We start from the raw sequence: 15,242 nt of genomic DNA, 5'->3' as shown, positions 1-15,242 counted from the left end.
ATTCTCCTGACTTTCTCCAGAGCAGCTGGGATTACAGATGCACTCCCCATGCCTGGCTAATTTTTGTATTTTTAGTAGAGACAGGGTTTTGCCATATTGGCCAGGCTGGTCTCGAACTCCTGACCTCAGATACTTGCCCGCCTCAGCCTCCCAAAGTGCTGATTACAGGTGTGAGCCACTTCGCCCAGCCTATTATTATTTTTTTTCTTTCTTTTTTTTTTGAGACGGAGTCTCACTCTGTTGCCCAGGCTGGAGTGCAGTGGCACGATCTCAGCTCACTGCAAGCTCTGCCTCCCAGGTTCACGCCATTCTTCTGCCTCAGCCTCCCGAGTAGCTGGGATTACAGGTGTACACCACCACACCCGGCTATTTTTTGTATTTTTGGTAAAGGTGGGGTTTCACCATTTCAGCCAGGCTGGTCTTGAACTCCTGACCTCAAGTGATCTGCCTGCCCCGGCCTCCCAAAGTGCTGGGATTACAGGCATGAGCCACCACACCCAGCCCCGCATTCACCTTTAATACTGAGCATCCATTCTATACTAGGCCCTGTCAGCAGGCTCAGCATAGGCAATGTCCCTGACCTTCAGGGACTACGGTCCATTCCATCATTCTGGCAGATTCAGAGGCTACAATAAAGGAATAAAGTCTGAGGGTGGGGCACTTCCTGAAGACACATCTTTGCACTAGGGGAAGGGAGTACCAGGCAGAGAGCATAGCACGTGCAAAGGCCCAGAGGTACGATTAGTCCTGCAACTGGGAGGCCAAGGATCAGAGAGAGTGAGGGGAAGGAGGTCAGGGAAAGGAGGGTGTGGGCTCCATCCAGACATAAGTGGGGAGCTGGAGAGGTGCATGCAGAGGCTGTAGGTCAGATCCAGATATCATAAGGATCCCTTGTGAGTATTGGTGGGGTTGGTCCATCTTTCCTCCCTCACACCCCCTTCCCAGCCAGTCTTAATACTGGCCCAATTAAGCCCTAACAGCCATGATAGTGGTAACAAGCATGTAATAATTATAGCCGGCATTCCTGCCTCATCAGCCCAGCCCCTGGAGTTGGGCACCCTCGCCCGGGACATCACAGCCCTGGCAGACCTGGGGTTAAAACGTGGGCGGCGGAAGGAAGGGGCTGAGCAGGGGCCTAGACTCCCACGTTCTAGGGTTCTAAGGGTGGACGAGAGCTCAGGCCTAGTCACAGCCCTGGCCCTGCTGTGACTCCTAGCTAACTCTCGGGGGATGGTCACTCCACCTCTCTGAGCCCAGTTTCCCATCTGTAAAGGCAGGAAGTCGGACTCCTGGTTCTAGAACGCACTCAGTGAAAATGATCAGGATCCAAGCGCTTCCAGCAACTTCTGGCGACCCTCCTCTCCCCTTCCCTGTCTCTCCCTGAGCAATCACACGCGGGGTGGAGGGAGGGAGGGAAGGAGGGAGGGTGAGGAACGCAGACCTGCCCCACACCCCCGGCGAGCCCCCGGACACAGCCCCACCAGGCCTCCAGCCCCGAGTCCGCACAAAGCCTCTCCAGAAGGCGCGCTAGGGGAGGCGCTGGCGGCACAGCAGAGCAGGAGGCGCCAAGGAGTTATTTATCCATGCGGGACCCCATCCCCCTCCAGTCCCCGGAGGCCGGCACCGCCCCCGCCCCCGCCCCCGCCCCCGCCCGGCCGGGGCCCCACGCGCGGACACGGGGCGGGGCCTCAGGGCGGGCGGGCGCCTGGTGGCCCGGGCCCATCACGCCACCCGGGACGTGCCTTGGCGGAGGCGGCGCCGGGGAGATCGGTCGTACACAGCGGTCCCGGGGCGGGGTGACCCGATCCGGGCGCGCGGCCCGCCCCCATGACGTCAACCCACAAGGCAGCGCGCTGTTGTGCCGTTTACCGCGCGTCGCCGGGGCAACGGCCGCCGGGCGGGCGTCGGCGGCTTGGCCCCGCCCCTCCATGCAAATGAGCGACGTCACCCGCACCCAATGGCGAACGGGGGCGGTGAGCTCATCGCGCCGAGCCGAGGCTATAAGAGGGCGCACGAGTGGCGCGGCGCAGGAGCCGCCGCCAGCGGAGGGCCGGGCGCAGCGGCCGCGGCCGGGGCGGGCGCAGGGCCGAGCGGACGGGGGGGCGCGGGCCCCCCGGGAGGCCGCGGCCACTCCCCCCCGGGCCGGCGCGGCGGGGGAGGCGGAGGATGGAAACACCCTTCTACGGCGATGAGGCGCTGAGCGGCCTGGGCGGCGGCGCCAGTGGCAGCGGCGGCAGCTTCGCGTCCCCGGGCCGCCTGTTCCCCGGGGCGCCCCCGACGGCCGCGGCCGGCAGCATGATGAAGAAGGACGCGCTGACGCTGAGCCTGAGTGAGCAGGTGGCGGCGGCGCTCAAGCCTGCGGCCGCGCCGCCTCCTACCCCCCTGCGCGCCGACGGCGCCCCCAGCGCGGCACCCCCCGACGGCCTGCTCGCGTCTCCCGACCTGGGGCTGCTGAAGCTGGCCTCCCCCGAGCTCGAGCGCCTCATCATCCAGTCCAACGGGCTGGTCACCACCACGCCGACGAGCACACAGTTCCTCTACCCCAAGGTGGCGGCCAGCGAGGAGCAGGAGTTCGCCGAGGGCTTCGTCAAGGCCCTGGAGGATTTACACAAGCAGAACCAGCTCGGCGCGGGCGCGGCCGCCGCTGCCGCCGCCGCCGCCGGGGGGCCCTCGGGCACGGCCACGGGCTCCGCGCCCCCCGGCGAGCTGGCCCCGGCGGCGGCCGCGCCCGAAGCGCCCGTCTACGCGAACCTGAGCAGCTACGCGGGCGGCGCCGGGGGCGCGGGGGGCGCCGCGACGGTCGCCTTCGCTGCCGAACCTGTGCCCTTCCCGCCGCCGCCACCCCCGGGCGCGTTGGGGCCGCCGCGCCTGGCTGCGCTCAAGGACGAGCCACAGACGGTGCCCGACGTGCCGAGCTTCGGCGAGAGCCCGCCACTGTCGCCCATCGACATGGACACGCAGGAGCGCATCAAGGCGGAGCGCAAGCGGCTGCGCAACCGCATCGCCGCCTCCAAGTGCCGCAAGCGCAAGCTGGAGCGCATCTCGCGCCTGGAAGAGAAAGTGAAGACCCTCAAGAGCCAGAACACGGAGCTGGCGTCCACGGCGAGCCTGCTGCGCGAGCAGGTGGCGCAGCTCAAGCAGAAAGTCCTCAGCCACGTCAACAGCGGCTGCCAGCTGCTGCCCCAGCACCAGGTGCCCGCGTACTGAGTCCGCGCGCGGGGCGCATGCGCGGCCACCATCCCCGAGGGGCGGGCTCGCGGGGGGATGTTGTGGGCGCCCCGGACTTGGAGAGGGTGCGGCCCTGGGGACCTCCCTCCCCGAGTGTGCCCAGGAACTCAGAGAGGGCGCGGCCCCCGGGGATCCCCCCCGAGGGTGCCCAGGACTCGGAAGGGGCGCCCCGGACTCGACAAGCTGGACCCCCTGCTCCCGGGGGGGCGAGCGCATGATCCCCCGCCCTCGCGCTGCCTCTGTCCCCCGCGCGGCCGCCCCGTGTTGCACAAACCCGCGCGTCTCGGCTGCCCCTTTGTACACCGCGCCGCGGAAGGGGGCTCCGAGGGGGCGCAGCCTCAAACCCTGCCTTTCCTTTACTTTTACTTGTTTTTTTTTCCTTTGGAAGAGAGAAGAACAGAGTGTTCGATTTTGCCCTATTTATGTTTCTACTCGGGAACAAACGTTGGTTGTGTGTGTGTGTGTTTTCTTGTGTTGGTTTTTTAAAGAAATGGGAAGAAGAAAAAAAAAATTCTCCGCCCCTTTCCTCGATCTCGCTCCCCCTTCCGTTCTTTCGAGCGGTCCCCCCTCCCTTTTTCTTCTGTTTTGTTTTGTTTTGCTACGAGTCCACATTCCTGTTTGTAATCCTTGGTTCGCCCGGTTTTCTGTTTTCAGTAAAGTCTCGTTACGCCAGCTCGGCTCTCCGCCTCCTTCTTCTCCCGCCGGGGCCTGGCGGGCTGGGCGGGGCCTGGCTCGCTTTCCCCCTACACCCCCGCCTCTCTCTCCTCCCTCTGTCCCTAGCTCTTCCCCTTGTTGGGAGGGAGCGGAGAGTGGGTGTCCGAGAGGGGCCCGCACATCTGGCGCGCAGCGAGCGCCCCCTAGACGCGCCTGGGCGCGGGGCCGGCTGATGTCCAGGTTGGGGAGGGGTCTTGGGGTCTTTGATCGGCGTTTGGAACTAGCTAATGCCCCCTTGCCTTTTGGGAAGGAGAGATTTCGAGGCGGAAAGGGCATAGCCCCAGCCCAAGGCAGGAAGGAAGAGACAGAAACTTACTGAACTTTTTTTAACCTTTTGGGCGTTGATTTGCCTGTCTGTAAAATGGGGAGAGCAGTCGAAAAACTTGCCCCATAAAGTTGTGACGATTAAGAGAGTTTATGTTTACAGAGCAGTGCTTGGCTTACAGTGTAAGCTTTTCTCGTTTGGTGGATCGGGGGATGCTGAGGCCCAGGACAAGCCGATGGACCCAGTACCAGGAGGAAGGTGACACAGGTGGGATCTAACCCAAGAGGTCTGCCTCCAGGATTGGGATTTTCCAAGTATCTCCCTGAAGTTCGCCCCTCCTCCTCCTCCCAACATCCTCCTCCCCACTGAGGAAACCGAAGGTTCAGAGAGGTTGAGCAACTGGCTTGACATCACACAGCCTTTTAAGGAGACTGTGCAGAGACAGTCCCACCCTGGACTCCACTTCCAGAGCCTTGACCCCAGGCTTCCTGCTTCTCCTGCCTGCTCTGCCCTTTGCTGTTAAGACCCTGCGCTTTGGGCTTCCAACTCACTGGGGACCCTGAGGGATGTGAACATTAGTGGCCGAGGTCACACAGCAAGTCGGGCTGGTGGCCATGTGTACCTAGCCAGCCCTGTTAGGGAGGGCTACTGAATTGTACCCATTTTACAGATGAAGAAAACTTGCAGAGAATGGCCACTGTCCCTTGGCCATGGAGAAAGGCCTTGCCACCAACAGCTATGTTGGGGTTCATTTGTTTGAGACAGAGTCTCGCTCTGTCACCCAGACTGGAGTGCAGTGGCGCCATCTAGGCTCACCGCAACCTCTGCCTCCCGGGATCAAGCGACTCTCCTGCCTCAGCCTCCAAGTAGCTGGGATTACAGGTGCCCACCACCACGCCTGGCTACTTTTTTGTATTTTTAGTAGAGACAGGGTTTCACCGTGTTGGTCAGGAATGGTCTGGAACTCCTGACCTCAAGTGATCCACCCGCTTTGGCCTCCTGAAGTGCTGGGATTACAGGCGTGAGCCCCCACGCCTGGCCAGGGTTTGGTTTTTAGCTGTCACGTTGCCCTGTGGGAAGTCATGCAGGTGTTTCAGCAGGGCCTGAAGGAACCTGCTGAAGGGAACCAAGGCTGAGATGGGAGAGCAGGGGTGTCTTGACACACAGGAGACCAAGAACCACATCTCAGGCAGAGTGTCACTGGTTGGGAGACTGGGTCCCAGCTTAGGTTCCAGTTGGCATTTGTGTGACCTCAGGCGAGTCCTCCTCCCCCGATGGCCTCTACATCCTGTGCTGTGAGATGGGTGTGTTTGCATCCAGTGTACCATCTCTAAGGTCAGAAGTCAGAACTGGGAGGTGCTCAGGGGACGGATAGCAGTGACCGCACTCAATGATGGTAACTACTGTGGCCCCCAATTAGTAGGGAAGGGGAAGGGAGGTTTTGAGACTTGCCTAACACCCTTTTTTTTTTTTTTTTTTTTTTGAGACGGAGTCTCGCTCTGTTGCCCAGGCTGGAGTGCAGTGGCACAATCTCGGCTCACTGCAAGCTCCGCCTCCGGGGTTCACGCCATTCTCCTGTCTCAGCCTCCCGAGTAGCTGGGACTACAGTTGCCCGCCACCACGCCTGGCTAATTTTTTGTATATTTAGTAGACGGGGTTTCACCGTGTTAGCCAGGATGGTCTCAATGTCCTGACCTCATGATCTGCCCGCCTCGGCCTCCCAGAGTGCTGGGATTACAGGCGTGAGCCACCACACCCGGCCAACACCCCATTAAATGGCAGAGCAAAGATTCAAACCCAGGTCTCTTGCCTGCCTGCCCCCAAGTGGTCTAAGGCAAGAGGCCTCTGAGGAGCCGTGCAGAGAAGTGGAGGACATACTTTGTTTTTCTTTCTTTTTTTTTTTTTTTTTTGTTGAGACTGAGTCTTCCCCTGTCGCCCAGGCTGGAGTGCAATGGCCTGATCTTGGCTTACCGCAACTTCCACCTCCCAGGTTCAAGCAATTCTCTTGCCTCAGCCTCTCGATTAGCTGGGATTACAGGTGCCCACCACCATGCCCAACTAAATTTTTTTTGTGTGTTTTTAGTAGAGACGGAGTTTCACCATGTTGCCCAGGCTGGTCTCGAACTCCTGACCTCAGATGATCCACCCACCTTGGCTTCCCAAAGTGCTGGGATTACAGGCGTGAGCCACTGTGCCCCACAAGTTGTTTTTTTTTTTTTCTTTACAAGATGAGGTCTCACTCTGTTGCCTTGGCCAGAGTGCAGTGGCGAGACCACAGCTCACTGCAGCCTTGACCTCCCAGGCTCAACTGATCCTCCTGCCTTACCTCAGCCTCCCAAGTAGCTGGGACCACAGGTGCACGCCACCATGCCCTACTAATTTTTATTTTTTTATTTTTATTTTTATTTTTCCTTTGAGATGGAGTCTCACTGTCGCCCAGGCTGGAGTGCAGTGGCGCCATCTCGGCTCATTGCAAGCTCCGCCTCCCGGGTTCACGCCATTCTCTTGCCTCAGCCTCCTGAGTAGCAGGGACTACAGGCGCCCGCCACCGTGCCCGGCTAATTTTTCTGTATTTTTAGTAGAGATGGGCTTTCACCGTGTTAGCCAGGATGATCTCCATCTCCTGACCTCATGATCTGCCCACCTCAGCCTCCCAAAGTGCTGGGATTACAGGTGTGAGCCACCACGCCCAGCCGCCCTACTAATTTTTAAATAATTTTTTTCTAGAGATGGGATCTATGTTGCCCAGGCTGGTTTTGAACTCCTGTGCTCAAGTGGTCCTCCAACCTCAGTCTCCCAAAATGCTGGGACTATAGGTATTGAGCCACTGTACTCGGGTACTTGGCCTCTATCTTCTTTTTTTTTTTTTTTTTTTTTGAGACAGCGTCTCACTCTCATTCAGGCTGGAGTGCAGTGGTGCAATCTCGGCTCACTGTAGCCTCCATCTCCTGGGTTCAAGCGACTCTCCTGCCTCAGCCACCAAAGTAGCTGGGATTACAGGCATTTGCCATCACCCCTGGCTCATTTTTGTATTACTAGTAGAGATGGGGTTTTGCCATATTGATCAGGCTGGTCTCGAACTCCTGGGCTCAAGCGATCTGCCCACCTTGGCCTCCCAAAATGCTGGGATTATAGGCGTGAGCCATCGTGCCCAGCCTCCCCAGCATTTATTGACACCTAGTTGATGCATACTCCCTGGAGGCCAGCCCTCCAGTCTGATGGGGGAGTCAAGCAGGCATGAGCTGTGATGTGAAGGGCTTTTTCTAAATCACAGATCTGACTCCTTACTTGAAAACTTTCTGGAAAAAGTCCTGACTGCACCAGTCCCTGGGCTGGCCAGTGTCTCCTTTCAGGAGCCTCTCTGCCCAAATTCCCAGTATTCTGCCTTCCTGGCCTCAGGGCCTTTGCATGGCTGTAGCTGTAGTTCTGTGCCAGCTACTCTTCCCTCAGTCATCCAGCTGAGCGCCACCTCCCAGCCTCAGCTGCACAGTCCTCGGAAGCCTGTCCCCAGTAACCCTCAGGCTAGGCCAGCACCTTACTGGGCTCCTACAGCCTCCAATTGCCCTGAGAACTCCCAGTTTGTGTTTAGCTCATTGACAGCACAGAAGGGACCTGTTGTGATGAAACATCCAAAGGATGAGCTGGGCTCAGTTGCTCACGCCTGTAATCCCAGCACTTTGGGAGGCCGCAGGAGGTGGATCACTTGAGGTCAGGAGTTTGAGACCAGACTGGCCAACATGGTGAAATCCTATCTCTACTAAAACTACATAAATCAGCTGGGTGTCGTAGCATGCACCTGTAGTCCCAGCTACTCAGGAGGCTGAGGCACAAGAATCACTTGAACCCAGGGAGGTGGAGGTTGCAGTGAGCATAGATCGTACCACTGCACTCCAGCCTGGGCAACAGAGCGAGACTCAATCTCAAAAAAACAAAGGATTTAAACCCCATCCAACTGCCATCTGCCATGTCCCTGATTTTGTCCAAAGTCACACCCACAGTATAGAGAAGTTTTTGGAGGGGGTGATCTCTGCAGAGGGAGGCCAGGCAGCTGTGCTCTTGTCCCGGCAACCCCCAGCGGCTCCCCAAGGAAGCCAGGCGGAGGCTTCTGGGCCAGGCTGGCTTTGGCTGGAGCCAGCTGCACTGAGTCCAAGGTGCGTGTCAGCCTCGGCCCAGCCAGCGGTGACTCATGCTGGGCCGCAGCCCAGCCCCAGGAGGTGACCCAGGACAGCGGCCTGACTTCCCCTTACAGTGCTGCGGCTCAGGGTCAGTGCCCACTTTTGCCGGGCCCTGTGGGGATCCCAAGAGACATCAAGTCTGGCCCTACCCCAAGGAGCCCGCAGTCTCAGAGCCAGACCTAAGATATCGGTGAGAATCCTGACTGGCCCGTTGCACCCCCTTTTTGGTTCCTTCCCATCTAGCCATTTTATACCCCCAAATTCTTTGAGTTGTTTGTATCCCCAGACCCTGGGCAAATTCCAGCATATAGTAGGTACTCAGAAAATGCCCATGGGATGAAAGACTGAAGCTGCCTCTAGGTACATGGAGGGGGAGATTTGGGGTTCCCTCTGTGCTGAGAACCCTTTTTACTCAGGATGAGCTGGTGTAGGTAGCAACCACCATGACCTTTGGCCCTGCCCTGGATCCTGTTCCCCAACCTCTGGCTGTGCCTTCTAGAATCCTCTCCCCCTAAGAGCTGGCAGGGATTGGCCAGAACTTGGCTTTGAGTCACAAAGCTGCTGCGGCACCAGGGCTCCAAGACTGGCCATTCGGACTGCTGGGTTCAGCTTCAGGGGCAGGTGAGTGGGGCTGGTGGCTTCGGGGGCGGGTGAGTAGGGCTGGTGGAGTGCTTGTTTTCGAGGGTTCGTGGGGGACCCTGTCGTTCTCCTCTGGCCCCCAGTGCCTTTAGAGCCCTTCTGGGCCATCTGGGTGACTGCAAATGATGGGTCAGCTCCTTGGCCTCTCAGAGCAGGGGCTCTAGGGACCTCTAAAGCCTTGATGGTGGATTTGTTCACCTGTGATGGGGGACATCCTGGAGAGCCTGTTATGTCTCTTTATTATTATTATTTTAAATAAATAGAGACATGTTGCCCAGGTTGTTTTCAAACTCTTGGGCTCCAGTGATCCTCCCACCTTGGTCCCCCAAAGTGCTCGGATTACAGGCAGGAGCCACTGCGCCCAGCCGAGCCTGTTGTGTCTCTTGGGCAACCTGAGGATGGTGATCTTAACGTCTTGTGACAGATAGGGAAATTGAGGCTCAGAGGGGTTTACTCAAAATTACCGAGCCAGTCGCTCGGCTTCTGTCTCCAGGTGGCCCCTGTTCCTTCTTCTCATCCCTCACAATCCCTTTTCTCACCCCTTCTGGTTGAGTTCCTCTAAAGAGCTGCACCATTTGGTTGATGAAACCTCAGCCCCTGGAGTGGGCCCATTCAGCTCCCAAAGCTGCTGTCTCCCGGGTTCAAGCTATTCTCCTGCCTCAGGAGTTCGAGACCAGCCTGACCAATATGGTCAAACCCCATCTCTACTAAAAATTAAAAAATTAGGCCGGGTGAGGTGGCTCATGCCTGTAATCCCAGCAATTTGGGAAGCCGAGGTGGGCAGATCACCTGTGGTCAGGAGTTCAAGACCAGCCTGACCAACATGGAGAAACCCCGTTTCTACTAAAATACAAAATTAGCCAGGTGTGGTGGCACATGCCTGTAATCCTAGCTACTTGGGAGGCTGAGGCAGGAGAATCACTTGAACCCGGAGGCAGAGGTTGCAGTGAGCCAAGATGGTGCCATTGCACTCCAGCCTGGGCAACAAAAGCGAAACTCCATCTCAAAAATAATAATAATAATTAGGCCAGGCATGGTGATTCATGCCTGTAATCCCAGCACTTTGGGAGGCCAAGACAGGTGGATCACTTGAGGTCAGGGGTTCGAGACCAGTCTGGCCAACATGGCGAAACCCTATCTCTGCTAAAAATACAAAAGTTAGCCAAGTGTGGTGGCGAGTGCCTGTAATCCCAGCTACTTGGGAGGCTGAGACAGGAGAATCACTTTGAACCTGGGAGGCGGAGGTTGCAGTGAGCTGAGATCATGCCACTGCACTTCAGCCTGGGCGACAGAGCAAGATTCTGTCCGTCTCAAAATAAAAATAATAAATAAATATATGTGTGTCAATTATCCATGCATTGCCTCTTGTCTCCGAATGGACCTTTTCAATATGTGATAAACAAAGGAATTTCTTTCGTTATGTCTCCTTTAAAGTGAGCACAATGCTTGGCAGGGTGCGGTGGCTCACACCTGTAATCCCAGCACTTTGGGAGGCCCAGACGGGCGGATCACGAGGTCAGGAGATCGAGACCATCCTGGCTAACACGGTGAAACCCCGTCTCTACTAAAAATACAAAAAATTAGCCGGGCGTGGTGGCAGGCGCCTGTAGTCCCAGCTACTTGGGAGGCTGAGGCAGGAGAATGGCTGAACCCCGGGGGGCGGAGCCTGCAGTGAGCCGAGATCGCGCCACTGCACTCCAGCCTGGGTGAAAGAGTGAGACTCCGTCTCAAAAAAAAGAAAAAAAGAGTTAGAGTTGGAACCAACCCAAATGTCCAACAACGATAGACTGGATTAAGAAAATGTGGCACATATACACCATGGAATACTATGCAGCCATAAAAAATGATGAGTTCGTGTCCTTTGTAGGGACATGGATGAAACTGGAAAACATCATTCTCAGTAAACTATCGCAAGGACAAAAAACCAAACACCGCATGTTCTCACTCATAGGTGGGAATTGAACAATGAGAACTCATGGACACAGGAAGGGGAACATCACACTCCGGGGACTGTTGTGGGGTGGGGGGAGGGGGGAGGGACAGCATTAGGAGATACACCTAATGCTAAATGACGAGTTAATGGGTGCAGGAAATCAACATGGCACATGGATACATATGTAACAAAACTGCACATTGTGCACATGTACCCTAAAACCCTAAAGTATAATAAAAAAAAAGAAAAAAAAAAAAAAAGGCCGGGCGCGGTGGCTCACGCTTGTAATCCCAGCACTTTGGGAGGCCGAGACGGGCGAATCACGAGGTCAGGAGATCGAGACCACGGTGAAACCCCGTCTCTACTAAAAATACAAAAAATTAGCTGGGCGTGGTGGCGGGCGCCTGTAGTCCCAGCTACTCGGAGAGGCTGAGGCAGGAGAATGGCGTGAACCCGGGAGGCGGAGCTTGCAGTGAGCCGAGATTGCGCCACTGCACTCCAGCCTGGGTGACAGAGCAAGACTCCGTCTCAAAAAAAAAAAAAAACAAAACAAAAATTAGGTAGGCGTAGTGGCGAGCGCCTGTAGTCCCAGCTACTCAGTAGGCTGAGGCAGGAGAATGGCGTGAACCTGGGAGGCGGCGCTTGCAGTGAGCCGAGATCGTGCCAGTGCACTCCAACCTGGGAGACAGAGCGAGACTCCGTCTCAAAAAAAAAAAAAAAAAAAAAAGTGAGCACAATGCTAAGAATTCTCAATAGAGGGCGCTGGTGAGGCATTCACCAGGTGAAGCCTGCCCGAGCCCTGGGCCCAGAACGTGGTCCTGTGACTTTGCAGTCTTGACCTGGTGAAAACCTTTCTGCAGCCCTCTCAACACACACAAAAAACAGAGCCCCCAAGGCCGGGCGCGGTGGCTAATGCCTGTAATCCCAGCACTTTGGGAGGCCAAGGTGGGTGGATCACCTGAGGTCAGGAATTTGAGACCAGCCTGACCAATATGATGTACTAAAAATACAAAATACAAAATACAAAAATAAATAAAAATACAAAAATTAGCTAGGCGTGGTGGCGGGTGCCTGTAATCCCAGCTACTCAGGAGGCTGAGGCAGGAGAATCGCTTGAACCCGAGAGGAGGAGGTTGCAGTGAAAGGAGATCGCACCACTGCATTCCAGCCTGGGCGACAAGAACGAAACTCAAAAGAAAAAAAAAAAAAAAAAAAGGCCAGGTGCGGTGGCTCACGCCTGTAATCCCAGCACTTTGGGAGGCTGAGGCAGGCGAATCACCTGAGATCAGGAGTTTGAGACCAGCCTGGCCAACATGGTGAAACCCCGTCCCTCCAAAAACAAAACAAAAATTAGCTGGGTGTGGTGGTTCATACCTGTAATCCCAGCTACTCGGGAGGCTGAGGCAGGAGAATCACTTGAACCCAGGAGGCAGAGGTTGCAGTGAGCCAAGATGGTGTGTGCCACTGCACTCCAGCCTGGGTGACAGAGTGAGACTCTGTCTCAAAAATCATAAATAAATAAATAATAATAAAAGAACAGAGCCCCCACAGTGGCCCATACACATTGAAGGCCTCCTGCCCCAACAACACTTAGGTTTCCAGTGCACATCCACAGCACCAACTGTTGATAACCTGTTCCCACATCTGTACCCTGGAGGGTGGGCCTTTTGCTTGTTCTGCATCTCCAGACCAGCTCTGGCTTGGCCCATCCAGCAATTACCTCCGTTACTTGTTAGGCGGGACCATACTTTCTCCAAGGAAGTCTGAATGCTCTCCAAATTTGCCCCTTTTTTGGGGATTCTCCCTCAGCCCTAAAGTACCACATAGAGTTTCCTTTTATCTTTTTTTTTTTTTTTTTTGAGACTGAGTTTCGCTCAGTCACCCAGGCTGGAGTGCAATAGTATGAGCCAGCTCACTGCAACCTTCACCTACCAGGTTCAAGAGATTCTCCCGCCTCAGCCTCCTAAGTAGCTGGGATTACAGGCACCTGCCGTCATGCCTGGCTAATTTTTGTATTTTTTTTTTTTTTTTTTTTTTTTGAGACGGAGTCTCGCTCTTTCACCCATGCTAGAGTGCAGTGGCGCGATCTCGGCTCACTGCAGGCTCTGCCCCCCAGGGTTCACACCATTCTCCTGCCTCAGCCTCCCGCATGGCAGGGACTACAGGCGCCTGCCACCTCGCCTGGCTAATTTTTTGTATTTTTAGTAGAGATGGGGTTTCACCGTGTTAGCCAGGATGGTCTCGATCTCCTGACCTCGTGATCAGGCCCACCTTGGCCTCCCAAAGTGCTGGGATTACAGGCGTGAGCCACCGCGCCCGGCCAATTTTTGTATTTTTAATAGAGATGGAGTTTCATCATGTTGGCCAGGCTGGTCTTGAACTCCTGACCTCACGTGATCCACCTGCTTCGGCCTCCCAAAGTACTGGGATTACAGGTGTGAGCCACCGAGCCTGGTTTTTGTTTTTTGTTTTTTTTTGGTTTTTGAGACAGAGTCTCACTCTGTCACCCAGACTGGAGTGCAGTTGCATGATCTCAGTTCACTGCAATCTCCATCTCCTGGGTTCAAGTGATTCTCCTGCTTCAGCCTCCCAAGTAGCTGGGATTACAGGTGTATGCCACCATGCCTGGCTAATTTTTGTATGTTTAGTAGAGACGGGGTTTCACCATGTTGGCCAGGCTGTTCTCGAACTCCTGACCTTGTGATCCACCTGCCTTGGCCTCCCAAAGTGCTGAGATTACAGGTGTGAGCCACCATGCCCAGCCTCCCCGGCTACCTTTTATCTTATACTTACTCTTTAATCACAATCTTTTTTTTTTTTTTTTTTTTTTTGAGACAGGGTCTTCAGCCAGGCACCGTGGCTTACACTTGTCATCCCAGCTACTTGGGAGTCTGAGGCACAAGAATCGCTTGAACCCGGGAAGCAGAGGTTGCAGTGAGCCGAGATTGTGACACTGCACTCCAGCCTGGGCAAAAGGGTGGGACTCTGTTTAAAAAAAAAAAAAAAAAAGAAATAGGGTCTCATTCTGTTGCTCAGGCTCGAGTGCAGTGGTGCCATCGTAGCTTACTGCAGTCTCAACCTCCTGGCCTCAAATGATCCTCTTGTCTCAGCCTCCCGAGTAGCTGGGACTACAGGCGCATGTCACCATGCCTGGCTAATTTTTATATTTTTAGTAGAGACGGGTTTTACCATGTTGCCCAGGCTGGTCTGGAACTCCTGGCCTCAAGTGACCCACCCACCTTGGCCTTCCAAATTGCTGGGGTTACAGACGTGAGCCACTGTGCCCGGCCTATTTTTTTTTTTTTTTTTTTTTTGAGACAGTTTTGCTCTTGTTGCCCCAGATGGAGTACAATGGCATGATCTCGGCTCACTGAAATCTCTGCCTCCCGGGTTCAAGATATTCTCCTGCCTCAGCCTCCTGAGTAGCTGGAATTAAAGGCGTCGACCACCATGCCTGGCTAATTTCTTGTATTTTTAGTAGAGACAGGGTTTTACCATGTTGGCCAGGCTGCTGTCGAACTCCTGACCTCAGGTGATCCACTGTCCTCGGCCTCCCAGAGTGCTGGAATTACAGGCATGAGCTGCACCCGGCCAATTTTTTTTTTTTTTTTTTTTTTTAAGAGACAGTTCTTGCTTAGTTTCCCAGGCTGGTCTCAAACTCCTGTCCTCAAGTGATCCTCCTGTCTTGGCCTCCCAAAGTGCTGAGATTGCAGGCAAGAACCACTGTGCTCAGCCTGGACACCATTTCTGATGCCTGGATATCATGCCCTTGTATGATTAATTTAAGCCTGTCTCCATTGATAATTTTGATTTCTTCCAGTTTTTCCTTTGCTAAACAATACAGTGTTTTTTTTTGTTTGTTTTTTTTTTTTTTTGAGACAGAGTCTCGCTCTGTCGCCCAGGCTGGAGTGCAGTGGCGCAATCTCGGCTCACTGCAAGCTCCGCCTCCCGGGTTCACGCCATTCTCCTGCCTCAGCCTCTCCAAGTAGCTGGGACTACAGGCGCCCACCACCACGCCCGGCTAATTTTTTTTGTATTTTTTAGTAGAGACGGGGTTTCACCGTGGTCTCGATCTCCTGACCTCGTGATCCGCCCGCCTCGGCCTCCCAAAGTGCTGGGATTACAAGCGTGAGCCATCGCGCCCGGCTAACAATACAGTGTTAAACATCCTTGAACATACTTTTGTATTCATTTGTAGCAGAACCTCTACTAATCACTGTTTTGGTTATTTCCAGTTGTTTTATTTGATTTCTAGCCACAAAATAACACTGGAATAAATTTCCTCATC

At 55.2% G+C, this 15,242-nt stretch overlaps 1 protein-coding gene across 1 annotated transcript; it reads left to right on the top strand.

Annotated features, from left to right (window-relative positions):
* The first annotated feature begins 2,028 nt into the window (after positions 1–2,028).
* Positions 2,029–3,900, top strand: JUND (JunD proto-oncogene, AP-1 transcription factor subunit). Its single transcript, XM_055236489.2, has one exon. It carries the CDS (start codon positions 2,167–2,169, stop codon positions 3,205–3,207), a length of 1,041 nt encoding a protein of 346 aa, XP_055092464.1. The 5' UTR covers positions 2,029–2,166; the 3' UTR covers positions 3,208–3,900.
* Positions 3,901–15,242: the final 11,342 nt, after the last annotated feature.

Source organism: Symphalangus syndactylus, chromosome 13 (genome assembly GCF_028878055.3).
Source record: "Symphalangus syndactylus isolate Jambi chromosome 13, NHGRI_mSymSyn1-v2.1_pri, whole genome shotgun sequence".
NCBI classification, from domain to species: Eukaryota; Metazoa; Chordata; class Mammalia; order Primates; family Hylobatidae; genus Symphalangus; species Symphalangus syndactylus.
Note: the sequence above shows the minus strand (reverse complement) of the source record. Positions and strands in the feature narration are given on the sequence as shown.